The sequence below is a fragment of the Terrapene carolina genome, unplaced genomic scaffold (genome assembly GCF_002925995.2).
Source record: "Terrapene carolina triunguis isolate 2854851 unplaced genomic scaffold, T_m_triunguis-2.0 Scaffold96, whole genome shotgun sequence".
In the NCBI taxonomy this organism is placed as follows: Eukaryota; Metazoa; Chordata; order Testudines; family Emydidae; genus Terrapene; species Terrapene triunguis.
The window spans coordinates 30,625,435-30,642,707 of record NW_020664447.1 but is presented as its reverse complement, the minus strand read 5'-3'; the positions used below and the strand labels follow the sequence as shown (position 1 = coordinate 30,642,707).

At 49.8% G+C, this 17,273-nt stretch overlaps 1 protein-coding gene across 1 annotated transcript in view; it reads left to right on the top strand.

The window, feature by feature from the left end:
• CKAP5 (cytoskeleton associated protein 5) overlaps positions 1-17,273 on the top strand; it is a 103,475-nt gene that overhangs the window by 23,477 nt on the left and 62,725 nt on the right. Inside the window, exons 6-9 of the mRNA XM_029911530.1 lie at positions 898-1,030; positions 1,365-1,468; positions 1,831-1,944; positions 4,619-4,723. Coding sequence (XP_029767390.1) covers positions 898-1,030; positions 1,365-1,468; positions 1,831-1,944; positions 4,619-4,723 — 456 coding nt within the window. The remainder of the gene's footprint in view (positions 1-897; positions 1,031-1,364; positions 1,469-1,830; positions 1,945-4,618; positions 4,724-17,273) is intronic.

The window sequence follows — 17,273 nt, the reverse complement described above, 5'->3', positions numbered from 1 at the left end:
TTATAACAAAAATAAATACGTTCTGGTAATGTCCAGGATTTGATAAGCATTGTCTATGCACAGGAAGGTCTTAATGTAATAGCATGGTGTTATGGCAACTAAATACTCAATCTTCAGAGCTTTTCAAATGCCCACACATCCATCCCCTGTTTAATTGAGTATTGTGGTCAGATGGGAAGTTGTTGCTTTTAAACAGTAAGGTAGTAACATCTCTGGTATACAGCGATATTCAAAAAGATATTCCTTTTCCTGAAAAACTGAATTACCAGTACTGCTTTCTACAACTAGGTATTCAAAGCTGGGCTGACCCAACCCTGCTTACCTAGTGACTTTATTAATCTCTCTGCGTGCGATGGCATGGCTATAGCATAAGACTTTAATATACTCAACCAGCCATTTTTCCTCTTTATTTAGATCATAACCTCTTCACAAAAGCCAAAAATAACCTCTTCCCACTGTTCTAACCAGTTTCTATTTTAGTAAACATTCCCCTCACCCCGGTAATATTTCTATGCACATAAATATAACTAGTCAAAATCCTAAACCATGAGTTTACCATACCTCTGGGAAGAGGGAGATTAGCTTTGTTGCCTCTCGTCATCTCTAGATGACCTCCTGAGGTCCCTTCCAACCCTGATAGTCTATAAGTTCTATAAGCTCTATCTCCACAATAGGACAAATATTGTAGGACTACAATATCATTGCAAGTGAACTGAAAGGATAGCACAACCAGATTATAAGATTAAAACCTAAAGAAGAAAATTCCTGACAATTGGGGGGGGAAATACCATTGCTTTTTAATAAGGTGGAAGCTTGCCTGGAGTAATCCTGTATCAGTGGGTGGAATGTTATGTTTCATGCTTTAGGCCTTGAGAATTATTCTTGTGATTCTTACAGCTAAAAGAGCTGGAAGAAGAATGGGTCAAACTACCGCCAGCAGCTCCCAAACAGACCAGATTCCTGCGTTCCCAGCAAGAGCTGAAAGCCAAGTTTGAGCAGCAGCAGGCAGCTGGAGGGGATGCAGATGGAGGTAACCTATGTGATGTTGGTACTCTACTTGGAAACACGTCATTATTAAAAGACACAGTAAGAAATAGAACAGACCAGAAAGGTGCATTTAATTAAAAGAGACCTAAAGCAAGTGGGGCACACCATCCTATCAACAAGACACATTTGGGGGGAAAAATAGTATTGAACATAATCCTAGTAGCAAAGTAGCAAAAACGTTACCATTCATAGTCCACTTCCCCTCTTCTCTTTGATGAAGGGAGCATGGGGATGTTAAGAATGAAATTTGACTGACATGACAAGCCTCTCTGCTAAGCTTGCATACCTCCACTAATCTTTCTTCTCTTGGCCTGCAGGAGGAGATGATGGGGATGAGGTTGTCCCACAGGTGGATGCTTATGAGCTACTGGAAGCTGTGGAGATTCTTTCCAAACTTCCCAAAGACTTCTATGACAAAATAGTAAGTATAAACCGCTAACTCTTATTTCTGCAATATTGAGAGGTGAGGGCTGATGGACTTTAAGACTGACATACATCCTGCAAATAGGCAGTACTGTTACATGAATAATAGGGAGCTGGCTTGCACGATATAGGCTGTCTAATCTGCATAAATAGGTGTAAAATCAAGATGGAAACTGAAATGTGAGAGTGCATTCTAATGGCTAGTTGTAACCACCAAGTTTAGAGTATATGAGGATACTAAGAGTACTTGAATTTCTTGGGACAAAGTTAGGCTCTAGAGTCTACGGTCTGTCTAGAGTGAGCTTTCCTAGAGCTGTTAGGTGTCTGGTGTACACAAATGTAGAATGCTTTGTTTTGCAGGAAGCCAAAAAGTGGCAAGAGAGGAAAGAAGCTCTGGAAGCTGTTGAAATGCTGGTGAAGAATCCCAAACTGGAAGCAGGGGACTATGCAGACATGGTGAAAGTTCTTAAGAAGGTAAAAATCGCTGTACCAGTTATATGTATTTTGCATTTGTATATTGCAGCAGTTAACTGCTTAATGCCAAAAGATTAGGTTTTAATGCCTTGAAAGGCCACCACTGGTCATAAGACCAAATACTGGCACAATGCCTATGTCCAAATTACTCTTAACATTACACCTTTGATTAACAGACCCACCCAATAGGGTGGTGCTTAAATTATTTTGGTTTGCTTCTGTTCCGTTGAACATTGGGACCTGTAGTCTTCTCAAATAGTATGAGAATCCAACAGACCTTTCCTCCAATAATACATTTGGGTATGTGCCTCTTTCTACAGACACTTGAGGCCAGTTTAGAAAAAATGGGATGGAGGAAAAATACTGAAAATATAATTAGATAAATCAGTGGTATGCTCTCACCTTGAATTCTGTGTTCAGTTCTGGTCACCCTTTCTCAAAAAGAATATAGCAGAATTATAAGGTATCATGACACACAATTGGCCTGTAGAACACATTGCTATGTAACATCAGAGGCTAAGAGCTTAACTGGATTTGGAAAAGGATTGGATGATTATACAAATAACAAGAATATTCAGAGTTCTTATAGTAAAGATTTAAAATAAAAAGATATAGAAGGGCTATAAACCCCATTCTTCAGAGAAAAAGGAGAACCTCTAATGGGTGCGGTTTAGGAAGAAACTTCCCCTTTGTCCTGTAACACTCCGGGTAGGTTACTGCACAACTTCCTACTGCAGGGCTTCTTGCACCTTCCTTTGAAGCAGGTGGTAGGTTATAGACCACTGATCTGATCCAGTGTGGCAGTTCCTATGTTCCTAACCTTGTCCACAAGTCTCTAGGGATTGATCATATTCCTTCCACCTTCAGACCAAATGGTCTCCTTATGAAGGTGCAAAAATAGTGGCAATTTAATGCTTTCACTTGATTGTATTACAATCCTAACTTTCAAATCTGATTTTTGGGGGAGCAGCATGCAAAATCCTTTCCCTACTCAATGCTCCCTTAGGGGACTGCAGTTTTCTAGGGCTTTGGCTGCCGGTTTGGGATTTCACAAGCCCAAGTAGAGGAGAATGGTACCTCCACAACCTGCAGCTCTTCATAAAACTGCCATTTTTAGACACACAAATGGCACTACATTGTAAATGTGTAATATGTACATGCATTTAGATGTATGCTTTCAACGGGCCTTTTTAGCTCCCCATCCAAACACCTGGTCTTAAGTTAATTCCAGTCTGTATTTATTAAAGTATAGTTCTGCAAAATGGGGAAGACTTGTCTCATCCAGCCCTTGACTTACTCTTCTATCAGAAATCCATATGGCTTCCTGTCTGAGACTTTCAAGTTAGTCAGGCACACTTTGTTACTGGAAAACTACATCCTTTTAAAGGCAGTCCTGAAATGTACCTGTTTGAGATCAACCACTACTAAATGCGCCACCCCACCAAGTACACACTCACAATTGATGCACACTCAATTAGAGAGAGTAGAATTCTTTCTGGAAAGAATTAGAATCTGATTTCTGATTGCCTTTGAGTTTGGGTCTGTCATGCACTCTGTAAAATGTACACATATCTGTGTGTGTGTGTACACCACATTGAGTTTCGGGCCTGTGGTAGAAGCAACCAAATGACCCTTTTGAGTCCAGATGCAAGGCATAACTCGCACTAACATCCTAAAACTTTCTGAGCAGAAGATGGCAATCACAAACTGTGGTACATAGCCATTTAATAGTCTGGGGGAAATGCTGCACCAAAAAATTAAATTCTGTGCACAATATTATAAAATTCTGCATATTTTCTTTGTCAAAATAACACAGTATAATCACACCAGTTTCAATTATTTTGGTAATTTTATTTCAAAATACTTGTTAGCAAGTATGTCTGTAACAATACAAGAACAAAAAAGTTTCTCCCAGGAGAAGAGTTAAACCCCTATAACAACCCAGTTCCTGTTTCTCTGTTACCATTTTATTGGGTGCCTCAATCTGGGTGTGTCACATGCCAGCTGGACACATCTTGGGGGCGGGGGGGGGAGGAACTCTGCCGCCCCAACTTCTGATACTCCCCCCCCCCCCCCCCCCCCCCCCCCAATAAATAAAGCCCAGGGAAACAGCTGATGCTGGTTCCAGGGCTTGTACAGAGTTTCCTGCACACCACCTCCTTCCTTCAAGATGCACTGGGAACTGCAGCTGCCTGGAACCCTCCAGCTCTCCCTACCCCTTGGCAGTGTCTTGTATTTACGAGCTGGAGAGCTGGGCTCCGCTGGGTCCAGCGGCTCTGCCGCACCAATTCCATGGGGAAAAATGAAATTCTGCACAGATAGTTAATTCTGCATAAATTCAGCATTGCACAGTGGGGCAGAATTCCCCCAGGAGTAATTTAACATAGTATGATGGGAACTTCATTGACTGGCTAGGACTACTACAGTTCACTGATTGAAGCAACATTTATCATTCAGTGTACCAGGACAGTGATGCAGTATCCTTCTGGGATTGAATGAAATTATCCGGCCCAGTTCAAGTTGGTACCCCAAGTAACTGCTTCACTCTTAACTTTGGACAAATTCACTGTTGCTGCTGTGGCCATCCTTTCAATGCAAGTAGCACTCTGCCTAGACTTCTTCTGATTCTCTGATATCTGGCCTGTTTGCCTGTAATGTTGTCCTTCCTTTGCAGGTTGTTGGAAAGGACACAAATGTCATGTTGGTTGCTTTGGCTGCCAAATGCCTTGCTGGATTGGCTACTGGCCTCAGGAAGAAATTTGGACAATATGCAGGACAAGTAAGTAATAGGTACTTCACTCTGCATTTCCTCCTTGGTATATGGTGACAGTAATAAAACTGCTTTAAAAAAAACTACTCCTTTTAATGACTGCCAGGGCGTGGTATTTCTCTTTTTAAACAAAGTAAACTTGATATGCACATGTTCCTTCTACACTTTGATACTTGCTGGATTAAGGGGTGAAAGTTTCCAAGTATGTACAGATCTTTAGTCGTGGTATTAAGTTACAAGGTCCTTGTTTGTTTCCTGTTCTTTGCTGCTAAGCATGAGCAGGGTCCAATGTCATTGCAGGAACAATTCTTAAATTCCATGATATTTAATTTCTTGTTCTGCCCTCAAATACTCTTTATTCCTATTCCCTCATTACCAGAGAAACACCCACAGAAACACAGATCTGTAGCTCATAGAAGAAAATATTCACTGATCTAGAATGCCAAATGTTGGGGAAGAAGGGGGGCTTGTAGCAGACTTCAGTGGCTTATCTATCTGATTTCTCAGGCCTCAGCTGATCATCTGCTCTCTAGGCCAGAGGTTCTCAGGACAAATTATTTGGTGGCCTCAGTGTGGCCACCAACTCTTGCTGGTGTCCGCGCTCACTTTTTCCTAAAATACTCAATTAGCTTTAGGAAAAACAAATAAATATGCATAGATACATGTCCAAATCATTGTAATTTATTTATTGCTAGCTAGGAAGTCTGTTAATATCACGTTTCACAGCGGACTTACTCAGCCCTGGGAAGTCTGGGGACAAATTAAGCCCTGGATGGGGGATTGGGGGAGACGCCAGTGGGCAATGGGGATGGGGGGAGGTGAAGCCTGAAGCCCCGGGGCTGGATCCCAAAGCCTCACGACCAGAGCCTGCTTCCCCACCACCGCTGGGCTGAAGCCCAAATCCTGAGCCCCACAATCCCTGGAAAGATGGGGAACTCACCGGTTGCTCAACCCTTGCTGGAAGCCCAAGCAACCAACACCAAGGCTGTGCATCCATAGCACCAGGGAGGGGACAGGGCCGCTGCTTTCCCCTAATCACATCTCAAGAGGCTGTGGCCACAAGAAAAGCCCCTGGTGGCCGCATTTGAGAAACGCTGCTCTAGGCAGTCTAGCTTGCCAGCCTCAGCTTCTGGACCCAACTTTGGCTGTCTAACACTCTGTTCTTCTTTGAGTGATTGCTCGTGTATTCCACAATAGGTGTGCGTGCTCGCCACATGCACCGGTGCCAGAAGTTTTTCCCCTTAGCAGTACCTATGGGGGGGAGCGACCCCTGGAGTGGCGCCTGCCTGGCGCAGTATAAGGGGAGCTGCGCGCTCCCCCCACCCTCAGTTCCTTCTTGCCGCCAGTGAAGGTGCATCGGAACTACTCAGCTCCAGCTTTGCTGCAGCTTGTCCCCAGAACTCTTCGTTTGTTCGTTCATTAGTACCTGTAGCCAGTTAGCTGTTTTAGGTTAGTTTAGTTAGGGAGCCTGGGCCGGGGCATGCCCCGCGCCCTGGGATTTAAGTCGTGCAACTCTTGTAGGCGTTCTATGCCCAGGAGCGACCCACACGCAGACTGTCTGCGCTGTTTGGGAGAGACCCATATCAGCGAAAGGTGCAAGATCTGCAAGTCGTTCAAGCCCCAGACCAAAAAAGAAGGGGACATTAGGTTCCGGGCAATCCTGATGGAGTCGGCTCTGGCCCTGACCCCGGCACGCCGCTGTGAACCGGCACTGCGGTGTTGGTACGCAGAGACCCAGCGGTACCATCGACCAATCGGCACTGCTCCCCCTCTACGGGGCACGCCAAGAGGACCAGAAAGACCCCCTCTTCGCAGCGGCACCGAGGGAAGTCTGGGACAGAGGCTAGGCCCATGTCGAGCAGTCCTCGATCTCCACTGGGCCCTAGGCCTCCGACTCGCGTTGAGCGGAGTAGCCCAGCCCCTTCGGAGCAGGCCTCTCCGGATGTCCGGATGCCATCTACGCCCAAAGCTCTCCAGGTGGCCAGGGATGTCATGTCCATGCCAGTGCCAGGAGCGCCGCGGATGTCGGCCCCACACTCCAGGGGCAAGCCGCCGCAGGGATCGCCACACTCACCACCGGGCCGGTACCGGTCGTGGTCAAGGGAACGTTCCCAATGCCGCTCACCGCCCAGCAACCGTTCAGGGCTCAGTCCATGTGGATCGCCCTCGACATGAGCCAGACTTTCCAGATGGGTGCCGTCTGACTGGAACTCCCGGCACCACTAGTCTTCGCGTAGCAAACATCGACCGGACTGTGGCAGAAGTAGCCAACGGTCCTCGTCTCGAAGGCGGTACCGCAGTCGGTTGTGGCACGACCATCGATGCCGTTCCTGCTCGGACTCCTACTCCAAGTCTCCGCCAAGGCACCGCAGCCCCGGGCGTCGATCACTGGCATCTCAGTCGCGGGTCCACCCTTTGAGGCCGTTCGTGGAGCAGCTACTACAGTCGTTGCTGTTCCTCTGCGTCGAGATCGCGGGTTCCCGTGGCCGACGTAGATCCCGGCACCGCTGCTACTCCCGGTTCAGAGGCAGTAGCGGCTCATACGCCAGCCCGGCCTCCGCTCATAGCCGCCCATCGACAGGCCAGGCCAGTCGAGGCCAGCCCAGTGGGCACCGTGGCCTCTGTTGCAGCCCCCAGTGGGGGTTCACTTGGTGGCTGGAGCATCGGAAGCACCTCGCTATACCGTCCAGGAAGGAGTCGGTGGGACCCGTGTCTTTGGTACTGTGCCCGAAGTCCAACCAAGTGGTAGATCCTCCGGTGCTGGCCAACACCCAAAGCACCGCGCCGGTCTCCTCGCTTCGCCTGGAAGAGGTGATCGCAGCCCCGCCCCCCTCAGTGTCCTGCAAGAGGACTATAGGGCCCACCAAGACCTCTTAAAAAGGGTGGCAGCAAGCCTCCACCTCGGCAGAGGAGATGGAGGAGCCCTCAGACTCCCTGTTTAATGTGCTGTCCCCTTCGGCACCGGGCAGAGTGGCCTTGTCGCTCCACGAAGGGGTGGCAAGAATTTCAAATGCCCTGTGGCAAACACCAGCCTCGTTGGCTCCCATCTCTAAGAAGGTGGAATGCAAGTACTTTGTACCCACTAGGGGACATGAATACTTGTGTACCCACCTGGCGCCCAACTCCTTGGTGGCCGAGTCGGTCAACCATAGGGAACAGCAGGGTCAGCCAGCCCCGACCCCTAAGAACAAAGACTGAGGCTTTATGCTTTCGGGAGAAAAGTTTATTCGTCTTCAAGCTTCCAGCTAAGAGTAGCAAACCATTAGGCTCTCCTGGGCCAATATGTTTTTAATCTCTGGGGATCCCTCCCCAAGTTTGAGGACTCCCTCCGTGAGCGCGATAAGAAGGAGTTTACTGCGCTGGTGGAGGAAGGGACAGCGGCCGCTAAGGCATCCCTTCAGGCTGACTCGGATGCAGCGGACACGGCCGCACAGTGCATGGCCTCGGCAGTGTCCATCAGACGGGCATCATGGCTCCTGCTCTCTGGGCTGTCCAGTGAAGCGCAGTCTTCAATGCAGGATTTCCCTTTTGACGGGAAGGCTCTGTTTGCAGAGGAAACAGACACAAGGCTGCATGGCATGAAAGACTCCTGCACGACCCTCCAGACCTTGGGCCTCTATGTCCCTACTCCGGCAAAACCCAAGTTTAAGCCGCAGCAGGCTCCTGCCCAGGCCATCCTCCCAAAGTATGAGACCGCCCATAGGAAGCAGCGGGACTATAGAAAACACCCACAGAGGCAGTGTCGGCCTGCCTCCCAGCCTGGGGTCCTCTAAGGGCAAGCAGGTGGGTAAAAGGCGTTTTTGACAGGACACTCGGGGATACCCCACCAATTCTCAGCAGCGATCCACCCCCAATAAAGCTCCCTTTCTCCAACAGATTGTGTGCTTTCCTCCCAGAATGGTCGTGGCTCACCTCGGACCGATGTGTCCTCAACAGATGCCCCCGGTTCTGCTCTCGGGAGGCCTGGGGAGGGGCGCTATCTCCGATGTCTTTCTCCTGTCCTTGTCGGGCCAGCTTCATTATGCCTTTCCCCAATTCCCTCTAATCAGCAGGGTCCTGGAAAAGATAAAGACAGACGAGGCCCAGGTCCTTCTTGTAGCCCCAGCGTGGCCCAGGCAACATTGGTACGGGACCCTCTCGGGCCTGGCAGTGGCTCCGCCGTGGCTGTTGCCACTCCGCCCGGACCTGGTCTCTCAGGACCAGGGCCACCTCCTCCATCCCAACCTAGCAGCTCTTCACCTCAGTGTGGCTGCTCAGTGGCCAGGTGGCGAGGAAAGGACATGCTCGGAACAAGTTCAGCGAGTCCTCCTCGAAAATAGACGGCCCTCCACTCGCCGCTCCGATTTGGCAAAGTGGTCTCGTTTTTCTAGGTGGGCGGTGGACCAGGGTGTTTCCCTGATGGCCGCCCCGCTCCAACTTATCCTTGATTACCTCCTCCACCTGAGGTCCCAGGGCCTGGCCCCCTCGTCAGTCAGGGTGCACCTGGCAGCCATTTCAGCCTTCCATCCCCTGGTGCAAGGACACATGGTGTTGTCTCATGCTATGACTGGCTGGTTCCTTAAGGTTTGGACCGTCTCTATATTCTAAGCCCCTGGTCCCACTGTGGGATCTGAATCTGGTGCTTGCTCATCTTATGGGGCCCCCGTTTGATCTGTTGGCCATGTGCTCCTGGTCTCACCTCCCTTCCTGGTTGCTATCCCGTCAGCCAGGCAGGTCTCGGAGCTCAGGGCCCTGACCTCAGGGCCCTGACCTCCGAGCCTCTGTACACGGTCTTTCATAAGGACAAGGTCCAGCTCTGCCCACGCCCTGCGTTTCTCCCGAAGGTGGTCTTCGCCCTACCACATGGCTCAGGACATTTTTCTACCAGTTCTCTGTCTCAAGCCTCATGCGACCAGTGAGGAGCGCTGTATCCACACGCTTGATGTACGGCGGGCCCTGGCTTTCTACCTTGAGTGGACCAAGCCGTTCAGAAAGTCCTTGCAACTGTTTGTTGCCTCGGCCAAGCGTGCGAGGGACCAGCCGATTTCCACGCAGCGGCTTTCTAATTGGATCACTTCATGCATCCGGTCCTGTTATGAGCTGGTGGGTGTCCCCCTCCGTCCACTGTGAGGGCACACTCAACTCGGGCACAGGCCTCGTCGGCTGCCTTCGTGGCCCACGTCCCTATACAGGACATTTGTAGGGCTGCCACGTGGTCTTCGGTTCACACGTTCACCTCGCACTATGTGATAGTCTCCCAAACCAGGTTCGACAGAGCGGTACTCCGTCCCGAGAACTTGTGAACTCCTACCCACCTCCAGCAGATATAGCTTGGAATCACCTATTGTGGAATACACGTGAGCAATCACTCGAAGAAAAGAGTGTTACCTTTTCATAACTGGTGTTAGATGTGTTGCTCATGTCTATTCCACATCCCGTCCTCCCTCCCCTCTGCCGGAGTTGTCTGGCAAGAAGGAACTGAGGGTGGCGGGAGTGCTCAGCTCCCCTTATACCACGCCAGGCAGGCGCTGCCCCCCTACGGGTACTGCTAAAGGGAAAAACTTCCGGCGCTGGTGCGTGTGACAAGCATGCACACCTATTGTGGAATAGACATGAGCAACACTTCTCGAACACTAGTTACGAAAAGGTAACTGTCTTTTACCGGGCTCCATGGTGCAGTGCAGGGAGTATGCACTATAATTCAATTAACTCTCTTGTGGAGAACAAATGGGAGCTGCAGGTAGGGCCTAGTAGAGTAGAGAGAACTCAGGTACCTGGCTGCAGCAGAATGACACATTCAGTTGTAAAAATGAGTTTTGACATTGGGGAAAAATGCCAGATCTCTGCTGCAGAATGACTTGAGTTCAGAGGGCCTTGATTGAGATGAATGGGACATTGTCTGTCTGAACTTGTTTTAGGCAGACACAAACAAGCATTATTGCCTCTGTTTACACTTGGTTTGTGTTTTAAAGGTTAGCCCTTATAGCTGCAGAGATAGTAACATAATTTAAAAGAGGTGAGATTCTGCAGCTAAATTCTGATGCAAGGAATAGATTGTATAGTTGTGGGATATGTGAGGTGGTGGAGTTGCTCTGAGTACATGCTCTGTTCAGTACTGTAATGGGCATCTCTGACTTGCACAAACTTAGTACACCGCCATTTGCTAGGGAACTTGGTTTGCCTAGTTTTTTCCCTAAGAAATTGGACCTTTCCTGTGAGTTATTGGCCAATATTTTAGCATAGCATCCGTTAATCCTCCAAAGAATTTACACAGTATGAACACTTCCAGAGTCAAATGCATTGACATTCTCTTGAAGCTTAGTTTAATCAGCTTGATTGTAATTAAGTCACTCCACATAGAAATGTATTCCTGATCCTAGCTGGGTGCATTTGAACCCAGGGTTTAGCAATATGATAGAAACTAATTTATAGCCTAGCGCAAATCGGCTTTTCAGTTAACCAACTCTGACTTTCTTTGTAACAGTCTCATTGCGAATACTACCGTACATTGAACTCAGCAGGCTCCAGGAAGGTCGGTGAAAAAGAGATTTCACAAGTGAATTTCTTCTTGCTGTCTGACCAACTCACGTTACTTCACCCCTAAATTATGGAACTTTCTCATCTATTAATTGGGTGTCCATACTACATTTAATCTTTTTCCTGAGGTACCAAGAGTCCAGTAGGACTATGGAACTCCCTCTCTTTATTTCTGTTCTATGTCAGTTGTTACACAGCACTCATCATTGGAGTATGAGCATTTTCCAGTAGTGTGTTTAAAAGTGATGTGACAGACTTCTGTCACATGTTGGTCATTCTCTCCCTGAGGGGAGAAGTGTGCAAAATGAAGTGTCTTGTTTTGGTAGGTTTTAGGTATGTGTGCATTCATGCGTGATATGTACACTCAAAGTATTGCAAAGTGTTCATGAAGGTAGATCAAAGAAATGCACCTTGCACTTGGAGCACCAGCTGGTGAGGTTGGTAATGGTCCTTAGTTTCTGGGGGAATTCAATGCACAAGCTCAGGCTGGCCCCTGAGAAAGCACTGTCTCCCACACAGATAGGTTTTACCTTATCGTAGAAAGTTTCATTGTGCCAGTGGAGAAAAGTTGTTGACAAGTCTTCATCCTGGAAGTTTAGGTGGTCTTTCAGATATCTGGCCATGGAGTGCTTTGAAGATAAGGACAGAGGCCTTGAACTTGATGTGGTGTTCTATGGGCAGCCAGTGTAGAGAGTAGAGGATAAATTTCATGTGTTCCCGGAAGCCTGCATTGCTGAAGAGAGAGACTTCAGGAAATTCCAGCTAGTACAGAACTCTAAGTGCTGAAGGCTGCATGACCAGGCATACTGCATTGCTGAAGTGCAGCCAAGAAGTGGTGACAGCATCATCGGTCAGGATGGGCTGAAGTCTATCATCCTCAATTGACTAGAAAGCATGTGAGAGCTCCGTGTCAGTGAGGGATCAGAGTAGTGCTAAGGTATTGACTGAATTGTTCAGTTGTGGGTGTGTGCCTCCAACCAAAGGAAATTGCACTGTGGCTGCAAACTCTTGAATGCTTTCCTCTGTCCATAAGCATCACTCCTGTCCTGCTCAGGTTCAGTTTCAACTTGTTGTCCATCTGTGAGCTAATCTCATGCAAGTACTGGCCCGTGTTGGTGGTAGTGGTATGGTGTTGTGATGAAGGATAGATAGAATTGTTCTTCTTCGAGTGATTGTTCACATAGATTCCAATCAGGTGTGCACATGCTGCGTGAATGGTCGTCGGAAACTTTTCCCCTCCGCAGCTCCTGTCGGGTTGGCTAGGGATCCCCCTGGAGTGGCACCCTCATGGCTCTCAATATATGACCCTGCTGATCCGACACCCCTTCCCCCCCTCAGTTCCTTCTTACTGGCGGCGTTAGAACTGCATTTCGCTTGCTTGCAAGTGTTCCCGTAGCTATTACTTAGTCCTACACAGTTTTTCTTTTGTAGTTAGTTTATAGTTTATCATCTGTAGTTAGGATAGACTTGGAGAGTGGGATTTAAATCTTGCAGTGTATGCAAGAAGCCTATGCCCAATAGCGACCCTCACGACTCATGCCTGAGGTGTGTAGGGGAGGAGCATCAGTCTGAGCGCTGCAAGATTTGTAAGGCGTTCAAGCCTAGGACTAGGAAGGAACGTGACTTCCATTTGAAGCAGCTGTTAATGGAAGCCGCAGTCCGTCCAGCAGCACCCTTCTGCCAAGTGCTGGGCTTGAGCTTGGTGCAGAGCGCCCCGGCATCAGTCTGCAAATCGGTAGCGAGGAAGGACTCTGGTGCTAGACACCCTCCGTACTGGAGATCCCCGGCACTGCAGCATGGAATGGCACCCCGGCACTAGTCAACATCCCCAGTGCCCCATAAGAAGGCAGACAGAGGGCGCTCTCCTCAGAGAGCGAGACCATCCAGGGAGACTTTGCTGCCTCAGAGGAAGGACTTAACTTCCAAGTAGCAAGACCTCATGCTGTCGACTCCGGCGCCCCAGTTAGCACTGTTGAGCCCTGCACTCAGTGACTCTCCGGCAGGGCACTGCTTGGAGGAGGAGTTGGAACCTCCCTCCACCCCAGACACTTTTCAAGCTGCAAAGGAACTTGTAGAAAGTACTGTGCCTCAGCCCCTTGCTGTTGGAAAGAAGCCTCTGGCACCACCCAGATGAGTGCGATCTAGAGGCAAGCCCGTGATGATGAGGCCTTCTTCATCACCAGACTGGCACCGTTCCCGGTCTACATCACCACAACATCCCCCGGCACTGGCCTCGGTACAAGATCTCCCGGTGCAGGGAGCGTGACGATCAGTGTCTCTGGCACTGAGGGGTCGGCACTGATCGCAGTCACCCTCTCTCGGCCGGCTCTGAGACATGGCCCCAGAACACAGGAGCCATTCTCCGGCACCAGACACGCAGCATTGGTCTCAGTCGTGGGACAGCTGGCACTGTTCCTCTACACGATCGTCACGGCACCGATCCCTGATTTCCTCTTCTCGGCACCGACCACCGTCTCAGGGATTGTCAGCACTGATGTGATCATCGCCTTTGGGATCCTCAGACCCTGAGGCCGACTCCTACTACTCGTGGTGCAGTAGGCACAGGTCAGATAAGTGCCAGAGATGCGCACAGTTGACCTGGCAACCGCAATGGCCCTTCTGGACCCCCTGGGTTTTCCATCAGGCCCAGGGTACCCCTTCCAGGGTTTCTAGTCCATGATATCTGGGTATCATCCTGCACGGTCACTGGTGGATAGACCTGCCCCTTGTGCTACAGAGGTGACCCTATCCAGACTGCCCCCTCATACTACAGAGGGGACAACAGAACTGGTTCCAGACCCACCCATAGCCCAGGTCACATCTGACTGTGCCGAACCACTGGACACCAATGCTACCCAGGAGCAACCTGGACTCATAGTGGGCCACGAGGACCCTGTATCTCCACTGGCTTCCTAGTCATCTTCGCCTGATGAGGCAGTGGCAGGAGCATCAGCTTCAGGTCCTCTGCCCATTGACCACAGACCACACCAGGACCTGCTCCGCTGCATTGCCAGTAACATGGGCCTACAGGTGGAGAAAGTCCATTGAGTCAGAGGACCTGATGGTGGACATTCTTGCCCAGGAAGGCCCTTCCAGAGTGGCATTGTCGGTCATTAAAACTAGTTACAACAATTATTATACCCTGTTGCAGACTCCAGTCTCCATTCCACCCACCTCCAGGGGTGTGGAGAGAAAATACTTCGTTCCCTCCAAAGGATATGAATTCTTATTCTCCCACCCACACCCTTACTCCCTGATGGACTTGGCAGTAAATGAGAAGGAGTGCCAGCGGCAGCAGGCGCCAGCTCCCAAGGCTAAAGAGGGCAAATGTATGGACCTCTTTGGCAGGACAGTTTATGCTGCGGGGGGGCCTACAGCTGAGGATAGCTAATCAACAAGCTATCCTCAGCAGGTATAATTTTAACTCATGGGACTCTGTCCAAATTCAAGGAGTTGCTCCTCACTGAGTCAAAGGCTGAATTCGAGGAGGGGAAGGCAGTGGCCAGGACATCCTTGCAGGTCTCCCTTGACTTAGCTGACTTTGCGGCACATACCATCTCTTCTGGGGTGGTCATGAGGAGAACCGTGTGGCTCCAAGCTTCTGGGCTTCCCCTGGAAGTTCAGCAGACCCTGCTGGACCTTCCCTTTGAGGGCGCAGGGCTGTTTTTGGACCAGACAGACTTGAGGCTTCACAGCCTAAAGGACTCAAGGGCAACTATGAAATATCTGGAGATGCACGCTCCTGCTACCCAGAGAAAACCCTTCAAGCTTCAGCCCCAACAGCAGCAGAGACAATACCAGCCCTGCCCAAGGCAGGATACATACTGTTGTAGGGGCAGGAATAATAAACGTAGACCTTCCAACCCTCCCTCAGGCCAAGGGCAGGGCCCAACCAAGCCATCATTGGGGTCCAAGCAAGGATTTTCTAGGGATGCCCGAGGACGGCATACCAGCCACTATCCCGGATCCTTCCCCCCGTTTTCTGAACCGTCTATCCCACTTCTACCGTGCATGGTCCCATATAACATCGGATCACTAGGTTCTTCACACGGTAGAGGTGGGATATTCTCTCCCATTTTCCTCCCCTTCCTCCCACCCTCTTCAGGGACCCCTCTCACAAACAACTCCTTATTCATGAGGTGCAATCGCTTCTTGCTATAGGGGCAGTGGAGGAGGTTCCTCAGGAGCTATGGGGCAAGGGATTCTACTCCCATTATTTCCTAATCCCCAATGCAAAGGGGGGTCTGAGACCCATCTTAGATCTGCGAGGACTCAATCAGTTCATGGTAAAATTGAAGTTCCGCATGGTCTCCCTGAGCGCAATTATTCCTTCTGTGGATCCAGGGGACTGGTATGCTGCCCTCGACATGACACGTACTTTTATATAACCATTTGGCTGGCTCACAGACATTTCCTGAGGTTCATTGTGAATATCATACATTATCAGTTCACAGTGCTCCCATTCGGGTTATCAACAGCCCCCCGGGTGTTCACCAAGTGCATGTCCGTGGTCGCAGCCTTTCTCTGTAAGAGGCAGGTGCAGGCGTATCCCTACCTCAACTGGCTGCTGCGGGGGTGCTCCAGGGAGAAGGTGGAGTCCCAGGTCCAGTTAGTCAGACTCACCTTCTAGGGACTAGGTCGTCTCCTCAGTGTGGACAAATCAACATTGTCACCCACCCAACGAATAGAATTCATTGGGGTGGTGCTGGACTCAGTTCAGGCAAGAGCTATTCTGCCAGAATCCAGATTCCAAACACTGTCACATGTCATTCAGACTCTCAGAAAATACCCTACTATGACCGCGAGGACATGCCTCAGTCTCCTGTGACACATGCCGGCATGCACCTATGTGATCAGGCACGCCAGGCTGAGGCTCAGGCCACTCCAGGCGTGGCTCGCTTCAGTTTATTACCCAGGTTGAGACAGTTTAGACTCGGTAGTAATAGTACCGGCGCGAGTCGTAGATACCCTAGGCTGGTGGTTGGACCCTCGCATGGTCTGCAACTGAGTCCCCATTCAGCACTCCTCAACCATCCATGACCTTAGTAATGAAAGCATCAGACCTGGGTTTGGGGGCACACCTAGGACACCTACATACTCAGGGCAGGTGGTCACAGTCAGATACCGCTCCACATCAATGTAAAGGAACTCAGAGCGGTGAGACTAGCCTGCCAGACCTTCCATATTGCAAGGTCAGTGCATGGCGGTGTTGACCGACAACACCACCGTCATGTTTTATATAAACAAGCAGGGCGGAGCCCGCTCCTCCCCTCTCTGTCAGGAGGCTCTCCACCTGTGGGATTTTTGTAAGGACGCCTCCAGGTGAATGGAGTGGGCTAATCTCCCAGGAACATGGAACAAGCTTGTGGACCACCTCAACTGGTCATTCCGCAGTCACGAGTGGTCCATACAGATGGATATTATACATTCCATCTTCCAATGGTGGGAGTTTCCCAGGGTAGACTTATTTGCCACCAGGAGCAACAGGAAGTGTCCAGCGTTTTGCTCCTTCAAAAAGCACAGTCTGGGCTCTATCTCTGATGCATTTATGATACCCTGGGGGAACCGTTTACTGTATGCCTTCCCTCTGATACCACTCAATCACAAGGTTCCTCAAGATCCGCAGAGACAAGGCGGAGGTAATTCTGCTGGCTCCTGCATGGCCACGCCAACATTGGTACACCATGCTTCTGGAGCTGTCAGTGGACACACCGATCGCACTGTTGACCCTCTCTGGTCTGATTACACAGGACCACGTCCACCTGCTTCACCCGGCCCTCCAGTCCCTCCATCTCATGGCTTGGAAGCTTCATAGTTAAACTCAATGGCACTCCAATGCACGGAATTGGTGAGGGAGGTGCTCCTTGGTAGCAGGAAACCTTCCACCAGGGCCTCTTATCTGGCCAAATGGAAAAGGTGATCGCAGTCACATACCCCCACTTCAGGCATATATACCATTCATCCTGGACTATACTGCGTCTGAAGCAGCAAGGCCTGGCTGGATCATCCATCAAAGTACACCTTGTTGCCATCTCAGCATTCC